Source organism: Rousettus aegyptiacus, unplaced genomic scaffold (assembly GCF_014176215.1).
Source record: "Rousettus aegyptiacus isolate mRouAeg1 unplaced genomic scaffold, mRouAeg1.p scaffold_m13_p_14, whole genome shotgun sequence".
Taxonomy (NCBI): domain Eukaryota; kingdom Metazoa; phylum Chordata; class Mammalia; order Chiroptera; family Pteropodidae; genus Rousettus; species Rousettus aegyptiacus.
In genome coordinates, this window is record NW_023416289.1 from 46,306,525 (window position 1) to 46,321,312 (window position 14,788).

At 55.7% G+C, this 14,788-nt stretch overlaps 1 protein-coding gene across 6 annotated transcripts in view; it reads left to right on the top strand.

Moving 5' to 3' along the window:
* The window catches only part of MYH14 (myosin heavy chain 14), a 68,722-nt gene that overhangs the window by 43,911 nt on the left and 10,023 nt on the right, over positions 1-14,788 (top strand). For all 6 annotated transcript variants that reach the window (XM_036232541.1, XM_036232542.1, XM_036232540.1 and 3 more), the window contains 12 exons: positions 234-371; positions 2,307-2,430; positions 3,037-3,208; positions 4,810-5,022; positions 5,544-5,688; positions 6,223-6,429; positions 7,879-7,983; positions 8,072-8,224; positions 9,433-9,681; positions 11,813-12,025; positions 12,417-12,629; positions 13,314-13,475. In XM_036232541.1, coding sequence (XP_036088434.1) covers positions 234-371; positions 2,307-2,430; positions 3,037-3,208; positions 4,810-5,022; positions 5,544-5,688; positions 6,223-6,429; positions 7,879-7,983; positions 8,072-8,224; positions 9,433-9,681; positions 11,813-12,025; positions 12,417-12,629; positions 13,314-13,475 — 2,094 coding nt within the window. The remainder of the gene's footprint in view (positions 1-233; positions 372-2,306; positions 2,431-3,036; positions 3,209-4,809; positions 5,023-5,543; positions 5,689-6,222; positions 6,430-7,878; positions 7,984-8,071; positions 8,225-9,432; positions 9,682-11,812; positions 12,026-12,416; positions 12,630-13,313; positions 13,476-14,788) is intronic.

Sequence of the window (14,788 nt, forward strand, 5' to 3'; positions counted from 1 at the left end):
CCTTGGTGCCCAGAACAGTGCATGGCGCACACTGTGCATTCAGCAGATGCTTGCTGAGCTAATGAACGGAACGGGAAGGCCGGTGAGGGTCCCATCCTTCTCGGCCTTGCCCGAGGCATGGGCTCACCTGAGCCACTAGCCCCGGGAGCCTGTGCCCTGTTCCCTTCTCCCCCCACCCTCACATCACACCCCGGCCCCCGGCCCCAATCCTCACCTCCTGCTCCCTACTCCAGGAGCTGGAGACCCACCTCGAGGCCGAGGAGGGGGCCCGGCAGAAGCTGCAGCTGGAGAAGGTGACGACGGAGGCAAAGCTGAAGAAGTTCGAGGAAGACTTGCTGCTTCTAGAGGATCAGAACACCAAGCTGAGCAAGGTCAGTGGCTGGCGAGTCCCAGGGTCAGTGGCCGGTGAGTCCCAGGGTCAGTGGTCGGCGAATCCCCAGGGTCAGTGGCCAGCAAATCCCCAAGGTCAGTGACTGGCGAGTCCCAGGGTCAGTGGCCGGCGAGCCCCCAGGGGCAGGTGGAGCAGACACGCGGGTGGGCGCGTGGGTCCACCCTGCATCTGCCCCCCACCAGTTCTGCCTCCAGGGGCTTTGTCACTCTCAGTGTAGCTGTGTTTCCCTTGCCTCCCTTTGTCACACTGTCACTCAAGGAGGCAATCACTGAGTAATTTCTGTGTCATTAGACACCCCAAAGCCTCATGGCTGACACAACCACCATTTCATGGATGGCACAGGCCCCCTCCCCGCTCCGTTCCGCCAATGGTGGCCGTCACATGGCAACAGCGGCAGGGTATCTGGGGTCTCAGTGCTCCTCTGTGTGGCCTCCCTCCCCACAGGATAGCCTGGGTTCTGACATGGCACCTCGGGACTCTGAGAAAGTGGGGGAAAGCAGCCAGGCCTCTTCAAGGCGTACGCCAGGCACTGACATGGCGTCCCCTCCACGGAGTTCTCTAGTCAGGTGGTGGCAGACGTCTCTAAAAGGCCAGAGAGGAAACATTTGTGGGCCACTCCATTTCTGCTGGTGCAGCATAAGAGCGGCCAGACAGTGTGCACCTCGGTAAGCGTGGCCATGTCCCAATAAAACTTTATTTATAAAAATGGGCAGCGGGCCAGGTTTGACCTGCAGGCTGTGGATTACAGACCACTGAGCTTAAAGCAGTCACAGCTTCAAGAGGTGGTGAGTTTGACTCCACCACTGGATGGGGACCCAGCGAAGAATCTGCCACCACCTTTGACCTGCCATAGCCAGGCCTGGGCTACGCACAGGGGACATGGCACTGAGCTCACTAGAAAACTGTCTGTGCCCTCACTGGTGGAGGAAAGGGAGTCATCAGAGGAAATCAACACAATCACACTCTGACTTAATTGTAAACTGGGTCAGGAAGGAACAGAAGATGGAGGCAGAGAGCCCTGATCTGCTCCGGGGGCGGGGGAGGCGATTTTGGGGTCCCAGACGATCCGTGCCTGCACAGAGAGCTCAGGAATGCACAGGAGTTTTACAGAACATTCCCACAGTGCCGTAGCTATTGTACCCCATTCTATCTCCTGCTTTTCAAGGGTCGTGCTGACCTGCCCCGTGGATCTCCCAAAACGCTCGTGGTTTGGGAAGCCCTGCTGCAGGCCGGCACCTCTCATATCACGTGCTCAGGAGGCTCAGGGCAAGCCTGTGGCCACGCAGACCCCGACACAGCAGGTCTGGGTGGTGCCGAGGTCTGGCTTCCCTGATACGCTGCGTTGGTGCAGGGCTCGTGGTCTGTGACCCACACCGTGGGCAGTGGTACGGGTCCACGCCGCACACTCAAACACAGCAGCTGATGGGGGGCGTCGGCTGCGGTGTCGTTGATGAGACTCAGTCACTCCGTGGCATGGCAGTGCCCTGCCAATCACGGGAGTCTACGCTGCAGTCAGCAGATGTGAGCGGGCGGGTCGGGGCGGGTATACACCCTAGAGCAGGGGTCCCCAACCTCCCCGAGCTGCGGACTAGTACTGGTCTGTGGCCTGTTAGGAACTGGGCCGCACAAGGGGGAGCAGTAGGTGGGCGAGCGAAGTGTCACCCGTATCTGCAGCCGCTCCCCAGCGCCAGCATCACCGCCTCGGCTCTGCCTCAGGTCCTCAGGCACTAGACTCTCATGGGAGCACTGGTCCCTGGTGCCACAAAGGTTGGGGACCGCTGGCCTGAAGAGCAGGAAGGGAGGAAGGCCTGGGAGCAGGGGGGGTCAGAGAAGGATGGAGAGGGCTGAAAGGTGAATGAGGAAGACACCAAAGATGAGGGTGGGGGGGCTGCTCCTGACACCCCCTGCCCCCCAGGAGCGGAGGCTGCTGGAGGAACGCCTGTCCGAGTTCTCATCCCAGGCGGCAGAGGAGGAGGAAAAGATCAAAAGCCTCAATAAACTGCGACTGAAATACGAGGCCACCATTGCAGACATGGAGGGTGAGCACGGAGCCTGTGGGGGGGCCGTGGGTGGCAGGGCTCCTCCCCGGTGGGCTCTGTGAGCGCGCTGAGCGGCGGGGCCTTCGCTGCCGTCAGATCTGCTAAGTGGGGTGGGACGCAGCTGGTGTCCTCCCAGCGCTCAGGTCTCTCCTGTCTCTCTCAGTCCCAATCCCTCGCTCTGTCCTTGGTGTCTTGGGTCCCTCCCCCTCTCTCTCTCTGACGGTCCCACTCACTGTTTCAGACCCTTTTTCATCTCTGTCCCTTGCCGTGGACTTCAGAATCAGAAGGCGAAGGGAGCGAGCCCAAGAGGAGGCTGGGGAGGCAGGGAGGAGAGGCGCAGGCAGAGAGGGTGGGCGGGCGGGGGCAGGGGCTGTCCCTGGGGGCCAGGAGAGGACAGCGTCTGAGCGTCTGGGGGTCTGGTCCAGAGTCCGGGGGGACAGTGGGGTGCTCCCCGACACGGGGACGCGGGAAAGAGGAGGCGGTGTGGAGGGGGCGCTGAGCTGAGCCTCACTCGCTGCCGTACGTGCGGATGGGCGGCGGGTCTCCGTGGGAGCCGGGGGAGCCAGGGGTGCCGCCCTCACACCCAGCGCCGACTGCCGCCCACAGACCGCCTGCGGAAGGAGGAGAAGGGCCGCCAGGAGCTGGAGAAGCTGAGGCGGCGGCTGGACGGCGAGAGCTCCGAGCTGCAGGAGCAGATGGCCGAACAGCAGCAGCGCGTGGAGGAGCTGCGCGCCCAGCTGGGCCGCAAGGAGGAGGAGCTGCAGGCCGCCCTGACCAGGTGCGGGGGCGGCCCGGGGCCTGCCGGCCTGGTGCCCCCAGCGACACCCCCTGGGCGCAGAGCTCGTGCGCGCTCGCCAGCCAGCCGGGCACAGGCCACACCCCTCTGAGCCCCGGTGTCGCCCTGTGTAAAACGGTCCTGGCGAGAGGTCCGAGCCCCCCCTGGCTGAGGGACAGGTGACATGAGGCCCCGCACCGCCGTTTGTGTGTCGGGGTGCGGGGCAGGCCTGAGAAAATGCGATCCTCCGCCCCCAACTCCCCCCGCCCCCCGGCTCCGCCTCCCAGCGCCAAAGCGCCCAGAATCAGCTGCGATTTGATAAGTTTGGTCTTCCCATCTCAAGAATCATAATTATTATAATGACAGTCACTCACGATTATTAAGCACCTACTATGTGCTAGATACGGCGCTGAGTATTTCAGATGCTATTCACCCACTGTGTTTCACGCAATGTGAGATGCCTTTGGTTATAGAATAATCGTGCTGCTTAGAATCGCTGATACGCGGGGGGGGTGTGTGTGTGTGTGTAAGAAATACACCCTCGAGTGCAAATCCTGGCTCTTCCCTCCTCTGGCCACGTGACCTCTCACCCAAGTGTTAGCACATCTCTGGCCTCGGTTTCTCCGTCTGTGAAATAGGGGTGATCATAGAAGCTGCTTCTAGGGCGCGTATGGGGATTAAGCAGGAGGGTGCTCGTGAGACGCCTGGCACACTCCGAGTCCTCAGGGAATGCCGCCTGGGTCTGTCGCCACTTTTCATTACTTTACCCATATGTACTTGTTATCTTTTTTATATCCAGATGGAATTCACATACTATAAAATTAACCATTTAAAGTGAACAACTGAGTGGCATTTAGCACACTCACAATGTCATGCAGCCACCACCTCCATCTAGTTCCAGAACACTTCGTCACCCCAGGAGGAGGCCTGATACCCACTAAGCTGTCACTCCCGCTTCCCTCCCCCCAGGCCCTGGCGTCCCCAGTCTGCCTCCTGTCCACTCAGGAGCAGCCTATCCTTGACATATAAGAGGAATCATAAGGCACGCAGCCTTCTACACTCACTGTTTTTATTGCCATCCTCACGGCAACCCCACGAAGTGAGGGGTGCGTGTCCTCGCGCGGACCAGTAGCCTGCCGTGCGGGGAGGTTGTCACTTACTGGGGCAGGTGGCTCAGCAGGGGATGCACAGCCTGGTCAGCGATGTTCCCCGAGGTTCTCACCCCCGTCAGCCGTGTTTCTTGACCCAGTTTCTCTGTGCAACAGGCCATATCCAGTACGGGTTATGAGGCGGGACCCCAGGGTCAGCTCTAACAGTCGCTGACCACGTGACCAGAGCAAGTACTTTTGTGCCTCAGTTTCCTCATTTGGTGTGAGCGTTAAGTGAGACGATAAAGTAAAGGGTTTGCGATCGGCAGGAGCTTAGTAAGTGTCCCTGTGACTATGTGGGTGTCACTGCCACTTTGCAGCTCAGGAAGCAGTCCCTGGGGATACATGCCCAGGGACAGAAGCTGGGACCTGCAGTATCTGGCCTCTCCACTCCCAGAAGTCACTTCTGCCTTCCACCTGCCCCTATACTAACTCCGAGGTCCTCGTCACCCGTAGGGCCGAGGAGGAGGGCGGAGCCCGGGCCCAGCTGCTCAAGTCCCTGAGGGAGGCACAGGCGGGGCTGGCCGAGGCCCAGGAGGACCTGGAGGCTGAGCGCTTGGCCAGGGCCAAGGCGGAGAAGCAGCGCAGGGACCTGGGCGAGGAGCTGGAGGCGCTGCGGGGTGAGCTGGAGGACACGCTGGACTCCACCAACGCCCAGCAGGAGCTCCGGTGAGGCCTGGCTCTGTGGGGCGTCGGGGGGGAATGACTCAGGTGTGAGCTCTGGTCTGCCCCGAAGTTCAGTCACTCTCTCAGTGGTTGGTTGGTCATCAGCTCTGGCTACGGGCTGGGCCTAGCGGGGGACGGAGATGAATCAGACGCAGGCGTTGCCCCCGGGAGCTGCCAGTCTTGGGGGAGGCATTTTCAGAGAAAGGGCAGACCTGATCCAGGGCAGGCATGCTGTGGCGGAGAGGTGGAGCGTGGGAAGGGAGGGCCCCAAACCACACCTGTGGCGGAGAGTCCAGGAAGACCTCCTTGGGAAGGGGCCTTTTGAATAGGGTTTTGAAGGATGAGCAGGAGTTCACCCTTAAAGCCTCACTTCTCCCATCCAGATCCCCCCGGGGGAATGAGGTCCCCATCCTTGGAGAGAAACAATAAACAGATCCAGCCACTGTTGGGGGCTCCCCCAGAGTCCCTGCCTTCCTCCGTTCTGAAATTCTATTCCCTGCCCCTCCCCCACATACCAATCAAAGGTCCAAGAGGGAACAGGAGGTAACAGAGTTGAAGAAGGCTCTGGAGGAGGAGACGCGCGTCCACGAGGTGACAGTGCAGGAGCTGAGGCAGCGCCACGGCCAAGCACTGGGAGAGCTGGCGGAGCAGCTGGAGCAGGCCCGGAGGGTGGGTTGGGGCACGAGTGGGGGGAGGGCCGGGAGCCATGCCAGGAGATGGCAGGATGCTAGGTTGGAGGAGGTACCTCTGGCTGGTCTAGGCTGTCCCATCTCTCTGGGGTTCTCTCCTTGTTTCTCCTTTTGTTCCGGGTTAACTGGGTACATGCTACAGTCCTGGGAGCCCAGCAGTGAATAAAACAGCCAATGGTCTCTTCCCCAGGGAGCTCATGGTGCAGTGGGAGAGGCAGAGAGTAACAATATAAACACATTCGTGGCAGATATCGGGGTGGAAAGTGCCGTGGGAGAGTGATGAACAGGAAAAGGGGATCAGGCGCTAAGTACTGGGTTTGTGATTTAAAATAGAGGCTATAGAGGGTCCTGTGAGAGGTGACACCTGAGTAAAAAGCTGAGGGAGGTGAGGCATGAGCCATGTCGGCATCAGGGGGAAGCGTGTCCCAGGCAGAGGGAACAGAGAGGGCAAAGGCCCTGTGGTCTGCTTGGCGGGGGGAATCCTAACTTCACATTCCCCTCTCTCCCCCTCCAGGGCAAAGGCGTGTGGGAGAAGACCCGGCTAGCTCTGGAGACCGAGGTGTCTGAGCTACGGGCGGAGCTAAGTAACCTGCAGAGCACCCGTCAGGAGGGCGAGCAGCGGAGGCGCCGTCTGGAGTCACAGCTGCAGGAGGCGCAGGGCCGGGCGGGTGACGGGGAGCGGGCACGGGCAGAGCTTGCCGAGAAGCTGCAGCGAGCCCAGGTGAGGGGGGCGGCCAGGGCAGGAGTGGTCTCTGCTGTGTGAAGGGACCACGTGAGGTCTCATTCTGTGACTGTTAGGAGAACAGTGGATTTTAAAACTTAATTGTATTATTATTATTTTTTAATGAGAATACAAACAAGCAAAAAGGATGGGGAGAAGAATGACTTTTAATTCTCCAATCCCTCTGAGGGAAAACACTTACAGTTTTTAACTTCTGGATGAACGGAGTATATTTGTTAGGGAATGGTTAGGCTGCTGTAACAAAGAGATCCCAGAATTCATCAGCTTAAATAAAAGACATCTATCTGCCTTTCCTGCTCAAGAAACAGGTTCAAGGTAAGCAGTCGAGTCTGGCAGAACACTGTGCTCCATGAGGTCGCTCAAGACCCAGGCTCTTTCATCCTGTGGCTCCACCACCTGCAGAAGCATTGACCTCACTTCAAAGTGGAATCTGTGTTGTGGGCATAATTTGCATACATCACCTTGCTTGTATTCCATTGGCCACAGCATAATCACATGACCACAGCTAGCTGCAAGGGAGGCTGGAAAATGTCGTTTCTAGCTGGCAGCCATGGTCCTAGTTAATAGACTAGGTCCAGGGGAGAATGGATTTGGGGGGAACAGTTGTGTCTGCCCCAAATGGAACCATGCTATGTAGTGGTCACTGTACCAAGCACTTTACATATTACAAAAATAAAAGTGACACCAAAAGTAGAGTTTGGGGGCTGATGGCAGGAGAACTAGACAGCACTATCCAGTAGCAGTTTCTTCAGTGATGGTAAAGTTCTGTATTCACGCCGTCCAATTCACTAGTGAGCACTCGAAATGTGACAAGTCCAACTGAGGAACCGGATTTTTTGTTTTGTTTAATTTTAGTTTAAGTAGCCGCTGTATGTCTGGGGGCTACCACAGAGGACAGCACAGCTCAGAGCCCCTCTACCTGGACTCAGATCTTAGTTCCGCTGCCCGTAGCTGCGTGATCTTGGGCATGTTTCCTAACCCCTCGGTGCCTCAGCTTTCCTTTGTGTAAACGGGGAATGACAATGGCTTCTAGCTCACAGGGTTGGTGTGTGAATCTGATGAGCCAATAGTTGCAAAGTGCTTAGAATCATTCCCGGGGCACATTTTGTTTATCCATTCGTCAGTCGGTGGACATTGGGTGTTTCTGCCTTTCTGCTATTGCAAACACGGCTGCTACGAATGCTCCTGCACGCATTTTTGCACAGAAATACATTTTCATTTTTCTTGGGTATATTCCTAGGAGCGGAATTGCTAGGCAATATGGAAACTCCATGTTTAACCATTTGATGAACTGCCAGACTGTTTTCCACAGCAGCTGCAGCATTTTACATTCCCACCAGCCATGTGTGGTCATAGGGACGGGAGGTGGAGTTGCCGACGGGGTCAGCTGGTTGGAAGCCGCTGTTAGAAGGTTCCCCTTCCCCACAGGCTGAACTTGAGAACGTGTCTGGGGCACTGAGTGAGGCTGAGTCCAGAGCCATCAGGCTAAGCAAAGAGATGAGCAGCACGGAGGTCCAGCTGCATGACGCCCAGGTGACCGCAGCCCACCCTTGTCACCCAGCCCCCGACACCTTCCATCCTTCTGCCCACGCCTGACATCCATCCTCCCCTCCCTCTCCAGGAGCTGCTGCAGGAGGAGACCAGGGCGAAGCTGGCCTTGGGGTCCCGGGTGCGAGCCTTGGAGGCGGAGGCAGCAGGACTGCGGGAGCAGCTGGAGGAGGAAGCAGCCGCCAGGGAGCGGGCGGGCCGTGAGCTGCAGACCGCCCAGGTCCAGGTGAGCGGACCTGCAGCGAGACCTCAATGGGACATTTAATCCCCCAACCTCCTCTTCCCGGCTCAGGGATGGCTCAGGGATGGCTCTGCTGCCCGAGTAGTCATAGGCCAGCGTTCTGGGTGCCAGTCTCACCTCTGACTCTCCCTCGGCCCCCAGCGTCTGTCAGCGCAGAGCCCCGTGCCTCCTGTCTCATCGCCTGCATTCCATCCACAGGGCCCCAGCCCTGCTCAGGCCTCATCCTCTGTCCCCTGCATGCCCATCTCAGCCTCCTTCAAGCGTCCCTGCCTCCAGTCTCTCCCCTTCCAGCATGGCCTGTCCACCCCCAGAGCCGACCCTGCCTTTCCCTTGCTCACGGCCTCCTATGGCTCCCAGCTTACCCTGGACAAAGCCCGCACCTCTCGGCTGGGGCTCTGCATGCTCTTGTCCTTCCTTCATCTTTAGCTGTGTTCACCTCTCATGTCTCCTTCATCACTTCACCTGGGAGTCACCTTTTATTCTCCAGGACTTAGCATTAGCCTCTCCTGTTGTGGGGAGGCCCTGACCATGCCACTCTGAGCTCCCACAACCCTCTTTCTCCCCTATTTCCACTCCAATCGCCCCGGGTTGGCACACTCTTTCCATCTGAGTTCCCTCCCCAACATACACACCCTGAACCTGGAGCTCCTTCAAAGAGGGACCCTCTCAGAGTTAGATCTGGTCCCCAACATAGACTGATGTTTGAGAGGCCCTAAGAAATACCTGTTGAGTGAATGAGTGTTGAATGCATGTCTGCAAGTGTCCTTCTTCAGCTGGCAAACCTCTATGCATACTTTAAGACCCATCACAAATGTCTCCTCCTCCAGGAAGTCTCCCTTGAATGTCCTAAACAGATTCTGAAACCTCTCCTGTGGACTCCCATACTTCCATCTTAGCCTTTATCACCCTGGCTGTGACACTCAGTCTTCCCCCATCAGACTGGGGGTTCCCCAGGCCAGAGCCCGGGTCTTAGCAAAAATAATTTTAATCTCCCGGAGGAGCTGGGGTTCATAGATGTCACCACCTAGTCCTACCCCAAGGTAGGAGAGCCCAGGGGAGCGGGTCATTTGCCTCCTCAGGCCTCAGTCCCTTCATTGTGAAATCGAGCGCTCCCGACCCACACTCTAGTCACGGCCGCAACTACCATGCACCCCATCTCCTTCCCCTCCTCTATCTCCTCCCCTCCCCCACAGCTCTCAGAGTGGCGGCGGCGCCAGGAAGAAGAGGCCGGGGCCCTGGAGGCAGGGGAAGAGGCCCGGCGCCGGGCGGCCCGTGAGGCCGAGGCCCTGGCCCAGCGCCTGACCGAGAAGACGGAGGCGGTGGAGCGGCTGGAGAGGGGCCGGCGGCGGCTGCAGCAGGAGCTGGACGATGTCACCGTGGACCTGGAGCAACAGCGGCAGCTTGTGGGCTCCCTGGAGAAGAAGCAGCGCAAATTCGACCAGGTGGGGCACGCCTCAGGGAAGTCGGGGTGCTGGGCCACGCTCCCCACAGGCACTATGGCCAGTCAGTGATGCGTGATGGCACAGGTCCACTTCGAACTTGGGGGGACCCTCAGGCAAGAGGCTTCTTCCCTCTGAGTCCGTCAAATAAGACACCCACCCATCCCGACTTATGTCTCTTATTACGTCCCAGAATAATTATTAGCGGCACTGCCTTTTACTCCCAAATATGCCCTGACAGTCCCCACTCATGGTGTGCCTCAGGCAAGCCACAGTCCCTCTTGGCCTGAGTGTGCCCATCTGGGAAATGAGGATAATATTGAGCCTCTGGCAACCCGAGGCTGAAACAGAGCCCTAGATTCACAGAGCGTGAAGATCAGATAGCCCCGAGGTTCGAATCCCAGGTCAGCTGTTTCTGGCCATGTGGCTTGGACAAATTGCTCAACCCTCTCTGTGCCTCGTTTTCATCATCTAGAAAACGCAGGCATCAGTCACTGTTTTGCCTTCACTTTAGAAAGATACTTTCACTGGATATAGAATTCTAGGTCAACAGTTTTGTTCTTTCAGCACTTCGAAGAGGTTGTTCTGTTATCTCGGGCCTCCATGATTTCAGATGAAAAGCGAGCCACCTGTGTGTCACGTAATTTCCTGCGTCACGTGTTTTTCTAGCTGGTTTAAATTTTTCTCTTTATCTTTGGTTTTTAGCAGTTTGACTATATGTACAGCTGTGGAGTTTTATATATGCCCTGCTTTGGGGTTGCCGAGCTTCTTACAGCTATGGGTTGGTGTTTTTGATCAAATGTGGAAATTTTCAGCCATTATTTCTTTGAATATTTTTCAGCCCCGTTTTCGATTTTTCCCCTTCTTTCTGGACTCTAAATACATTTATATTTGCTTAATTCTGTCTCATAGGTCACTGAGACTCATCATATTTCTTTTTTTTAATTTGTCGATTATAGTTGACGTTCAATATTATTGGATATTAGTTTCAGGTGTACAACATAGTGGTTATTTATATAATTTATGAGGAGATCCCTTGAATGAGCCTAGTCACCACCTGGCACCATGCAAATTTATTACCATATTATTGACTGTATTCTCTATGCTGGGCTCGACATCCCCGTAACTATTTTGTAACTATCAATTTATACTTCTTAATCCCTTGACTTTCATCATGCAACCCCAACCCCCTCCCATCTGGAAATCACCATTTTGATCTCTGTATCTATGAGTCTGTTTCTGTTTTGTTTGTTCATTTATTGTATTCTATAGATTCCACATATGAGTGAAATCACATGGGATTTGTCTTTCTCTGTCTGACTTACTTCACTTAGAATAATATCCTCTAGGTCCATCCATGTTGGCAAATGTTACAGTTTCATTCTTTTTTTATGGCCAAGTAATATTCCATTGCATATATATGCCACTTCTTCCTCCAGTCATCTATTGATGGGCACTTAGGTTGCTTCCTATCTCGGCTGTTCTAAGTAATGCTGCAATGAGCATAGAGATGCAGATTATCTTTTCGAATTAGTGCTTTGGATTTTTTCAGATAAATACCCCAAAGTGGAATTGCTGGGTCACAAGGGAGTTCCATTTTTAATTATTTGAGGAACCTCCACACTGTCTTCCCTGTTGGCTGTACCAATTTGTGATCTTACCAACAGTACACGAGGGTCCCCTTTCCTTCACTCACCCCCAACATGTGTTGTTCGTTGATTTATTGATGATGGCCATTCTGACAGGTGTGAGCTGGTATCTCATCGTAGTTTTAATTTGCGTTTGTCTGATGATCAGTGACGTTCAGCATCTTTTCATATGTCTGCTGGCCATCTGTTTGTCCCCTTTGGAGAGATGTCTATGTAGCTGCTCTGCCCTTTTTGTAACTGGTTTGTTTTTTGGGGGTGTTCAGTTGTATAAGTTCTTTATAAAGTTTGGATAGTAACCCCTTATCAGATGTATCTCTGGCAAATATCCTCCCCCCCTCAGTGGGCCGTCTTTTTGTTCGTTGATGGTTTCCTCTGCTTCTGTGTGTCATCTGTCTCTGTCCCTGGCTACCCCTCTTCCCCCACCCCCTCGTACACTCCTCTCAGCTAACCTATTTCCTCCCACCCCATCTCCCCGAACCCGACAGCTCCTGGCAGAGGAGAAGGCAGCAGTGCTGCGGGCAGTGGAGGAGCGTGAGCGCGCGGAGGCCGAGGGCCGCGAGCGGGAGGCCCGGGCACTGGCTCTGGCGCGGGCGCTGGAGGAGGAGCAGGAAGCGCGCGGAGACCTGGAGCGCCAGACCCGGGCCCTGCGGGCGGAGCTGGAGGCCCTGCTGAGCAGCAAGGACGATGTGGGCAAGAGCGTGAGTGCGACCTCGCGCTCGAGGTGCCCCTGGGACCGCGTGTGCGCACTCGGTGTTGGGAGGGAGACGCATGCGCACACGTGTGCTGTCACGTGCCGAATGTGAAGAGAGGCGGCCGTCCAAGTCACGTGCTCACGCAGAGCTGCCAGCCTGGCACCTAAGCACTTCGGATAATAGACGTATGACGCGCAGGTGGTTAATAAACTATGTTTTAGGATGATTCAGAATGTGACGTAGAAAGCGGTGTGCAGGAAGTGTTGAGTGAGTGAACGAATGAACGAAGCAGGATGGGCATGTCGTCTTGGGTTGCCTCCACTCTGTCCTAGGCTAGACTTAGGGCCCTGGCCCACTCTGTGACCCAGTGCTTGGCGCTCACTCTCCCACCCACCAGGTACATGAGCTGGAGCGAGCCCGCCGGGTGGCAGAACAAGCGGCCAGTGACCTCCGGACACAGGTGACAGAGCTGGAGGACGAGCTGACAGCGGCCGAGGATGCCAAGCTGCGCCTGGAAGTGACCGTGCAGGCCCTCAAGGCCCAGCACGAGCGCGACCTGCAGGGCCGGGACGAGGCCGGTGAGGAGCGGCGGCGGCAGCTAGCCAAACAGGTACCCGCAGGCGGGGCGGGGCGCGGCGGGGTGGCCGCCAGCACGGGGCATGAGGTCTCACCTCCCTGCCCCCCAGTGTCTCTACCCCAGTCCCGCCTGCTAGCCCGCCAGCCTCCTGTGCCCCACCCTGCTCCCAACTATAACCCACGAACCTCCTGGCAGGTCCTACTGACCCCCTGGCATTACCCCTTAAACATCCCCCACCAACTACACCTGTCCATCCACCATCTGCTCAGCACTCTACATCACCCGCCCTGCACCCAGCTCCTCTCCGTCCACCTCACCTACCAGCAACCACCTTCCGCCCCAGCCACGCCCCTGTTCCCTTGAAGCTTGGCCCGCCACGCCCCCCAACACGCGCCACCCGCTCGGGACCAGCTCATCCACACCCCCTCCACACACGAGCTCCCTCCCTCATTCATGTGCTCTTCGGCACCATTTATTCACTGCCCTCTCAGTCCTACTGTCTGCAGTGGGCAAGGCCCTCTGCCAGGGGATGGGCGGGTGCTGAGCAGCGGAGGGGCGGGATAAGGTGTGGGGTGGAGAGGAACAGGGGCACAGGGTCGGGGCTCCAGGCCAGGGCCGGAGCTGGCGTTTGGACATCTATGTCACCGGCATGCAGAGGGAGCCTGGCCCTCCCGTGCCTGAACGCGCCCCTCCCGGCCTCCCCCCAACAACCTCCAGCTGCGGGATGCAGAGGTGGAGCGGGACGAGGAACGTAAGCAGCGCGCCCTGGCCGTGGCTGCCCGCCAGAAGCTGGAGGCGGACCTGGAGGACCTGAAGGCACAGGCCGCAGCTGCAGGGCAAGGCAAGGAAGAGGCGGTGAAGCAGCTTCGCAAGATGCAGGTAGGGGACGGGGCCTGAGCCGGCCGGGGGTTGGGGCTGGAGATGAGGAGGGGAGCCCCACCTTGGCTGCTAGCGGGAGACCAGCGTGTGTTCCTCCTTCCACCTCACGAAGGTCACCCAGATTAGTCACCACCCTTATTAACACCCATGTCCCAAAGGCTCACTCAGTTCTTTTTATTGTCTTTATTTAAAATGCTCATTTTTAAGTCCAATCCTTCATTTAATTTAATTTTCGAAAGGGAAATAGCTTAGGGTTTTTTCCTCCCTGATTATGAAAGTTATACCTGGTTGTTTAAAAATATTTTTTTTCGATGATAGTGATGTAGGTTCGTCTATTGGAAACAAACGTCCCACTCTGGTGGGAGATGTGGATAATGGAGCAGGCTGTATGGGAAGCTCTGTACCTTCTAGCCAATATCACTGTGAACTAAAACTGCCCTAAAAAGTCAAGTCTATTTTTTTTTTTTAAATATAAAACTGGGCTCTTGGGTATCTATAGTGTGGCGAGTCCAAAATTCTGATCACAGACTAGATTCTGAAGACTTAGTACCAAAAAGAAAAGGTAAACTATCTTGATAATTTTGATTTTGATTATCAATGGTAATAACATTTTGGATACATCAGGCTAAATAGAATGTAGTGTTCAGACTAATGTTACCTGTTTCTTTTTACCTTTTTAATGTGGCTACTAGAAAAGAAAAAGCAGCATATGTCCTTGAAGTATATTTCGGTTGGGCAGTGCTGGTATGGAAAGATCCCTCCCAAAAAGTACAAATTGCCAGCCGCGTCATCACTGAGAGAAAACCCCTCCACGGAAAAGCTATTGTTGTCAAACAAATAATAATATTAACAACAGCGATGATAATTGTCCTGCTCTACTCCCAAGTCCGCTGCTGTCTTCACTGTGGCCGTGAACAGCTAGCTACCCACTATTCTAATGTAAAGAAGTAGAGTGGGTTTTTCAAATGGTGGTGGTCATTTAGTTTGCATTTTATTTTTTTCTTTATTTTAACCACCGATGACGAGAAAACTTTTATACTGGCATCTTTACACCCTTTCAGAAGTAGTGTGGCCAGGTAGCCAGGTGGCGAAGGGAGGGAGTACTCTCTGAGGCCGAGAGGACCTGGGTCCAAGTTCTGACTCTGCCACTTCCCACCCTCGCTGTGTTGTAAATCCCTCTGCCTCTGTTTCTCCACCTGTAGGTTTGCCATTGTTATCACTACTACAGAGTCCAAGCATTATAGCTATTTTATGCTTCTTCTAATTTTAAGGTGTTTCTTTTTTGAAGAGGAGGCAGCAGAGGCCCAGAGAAG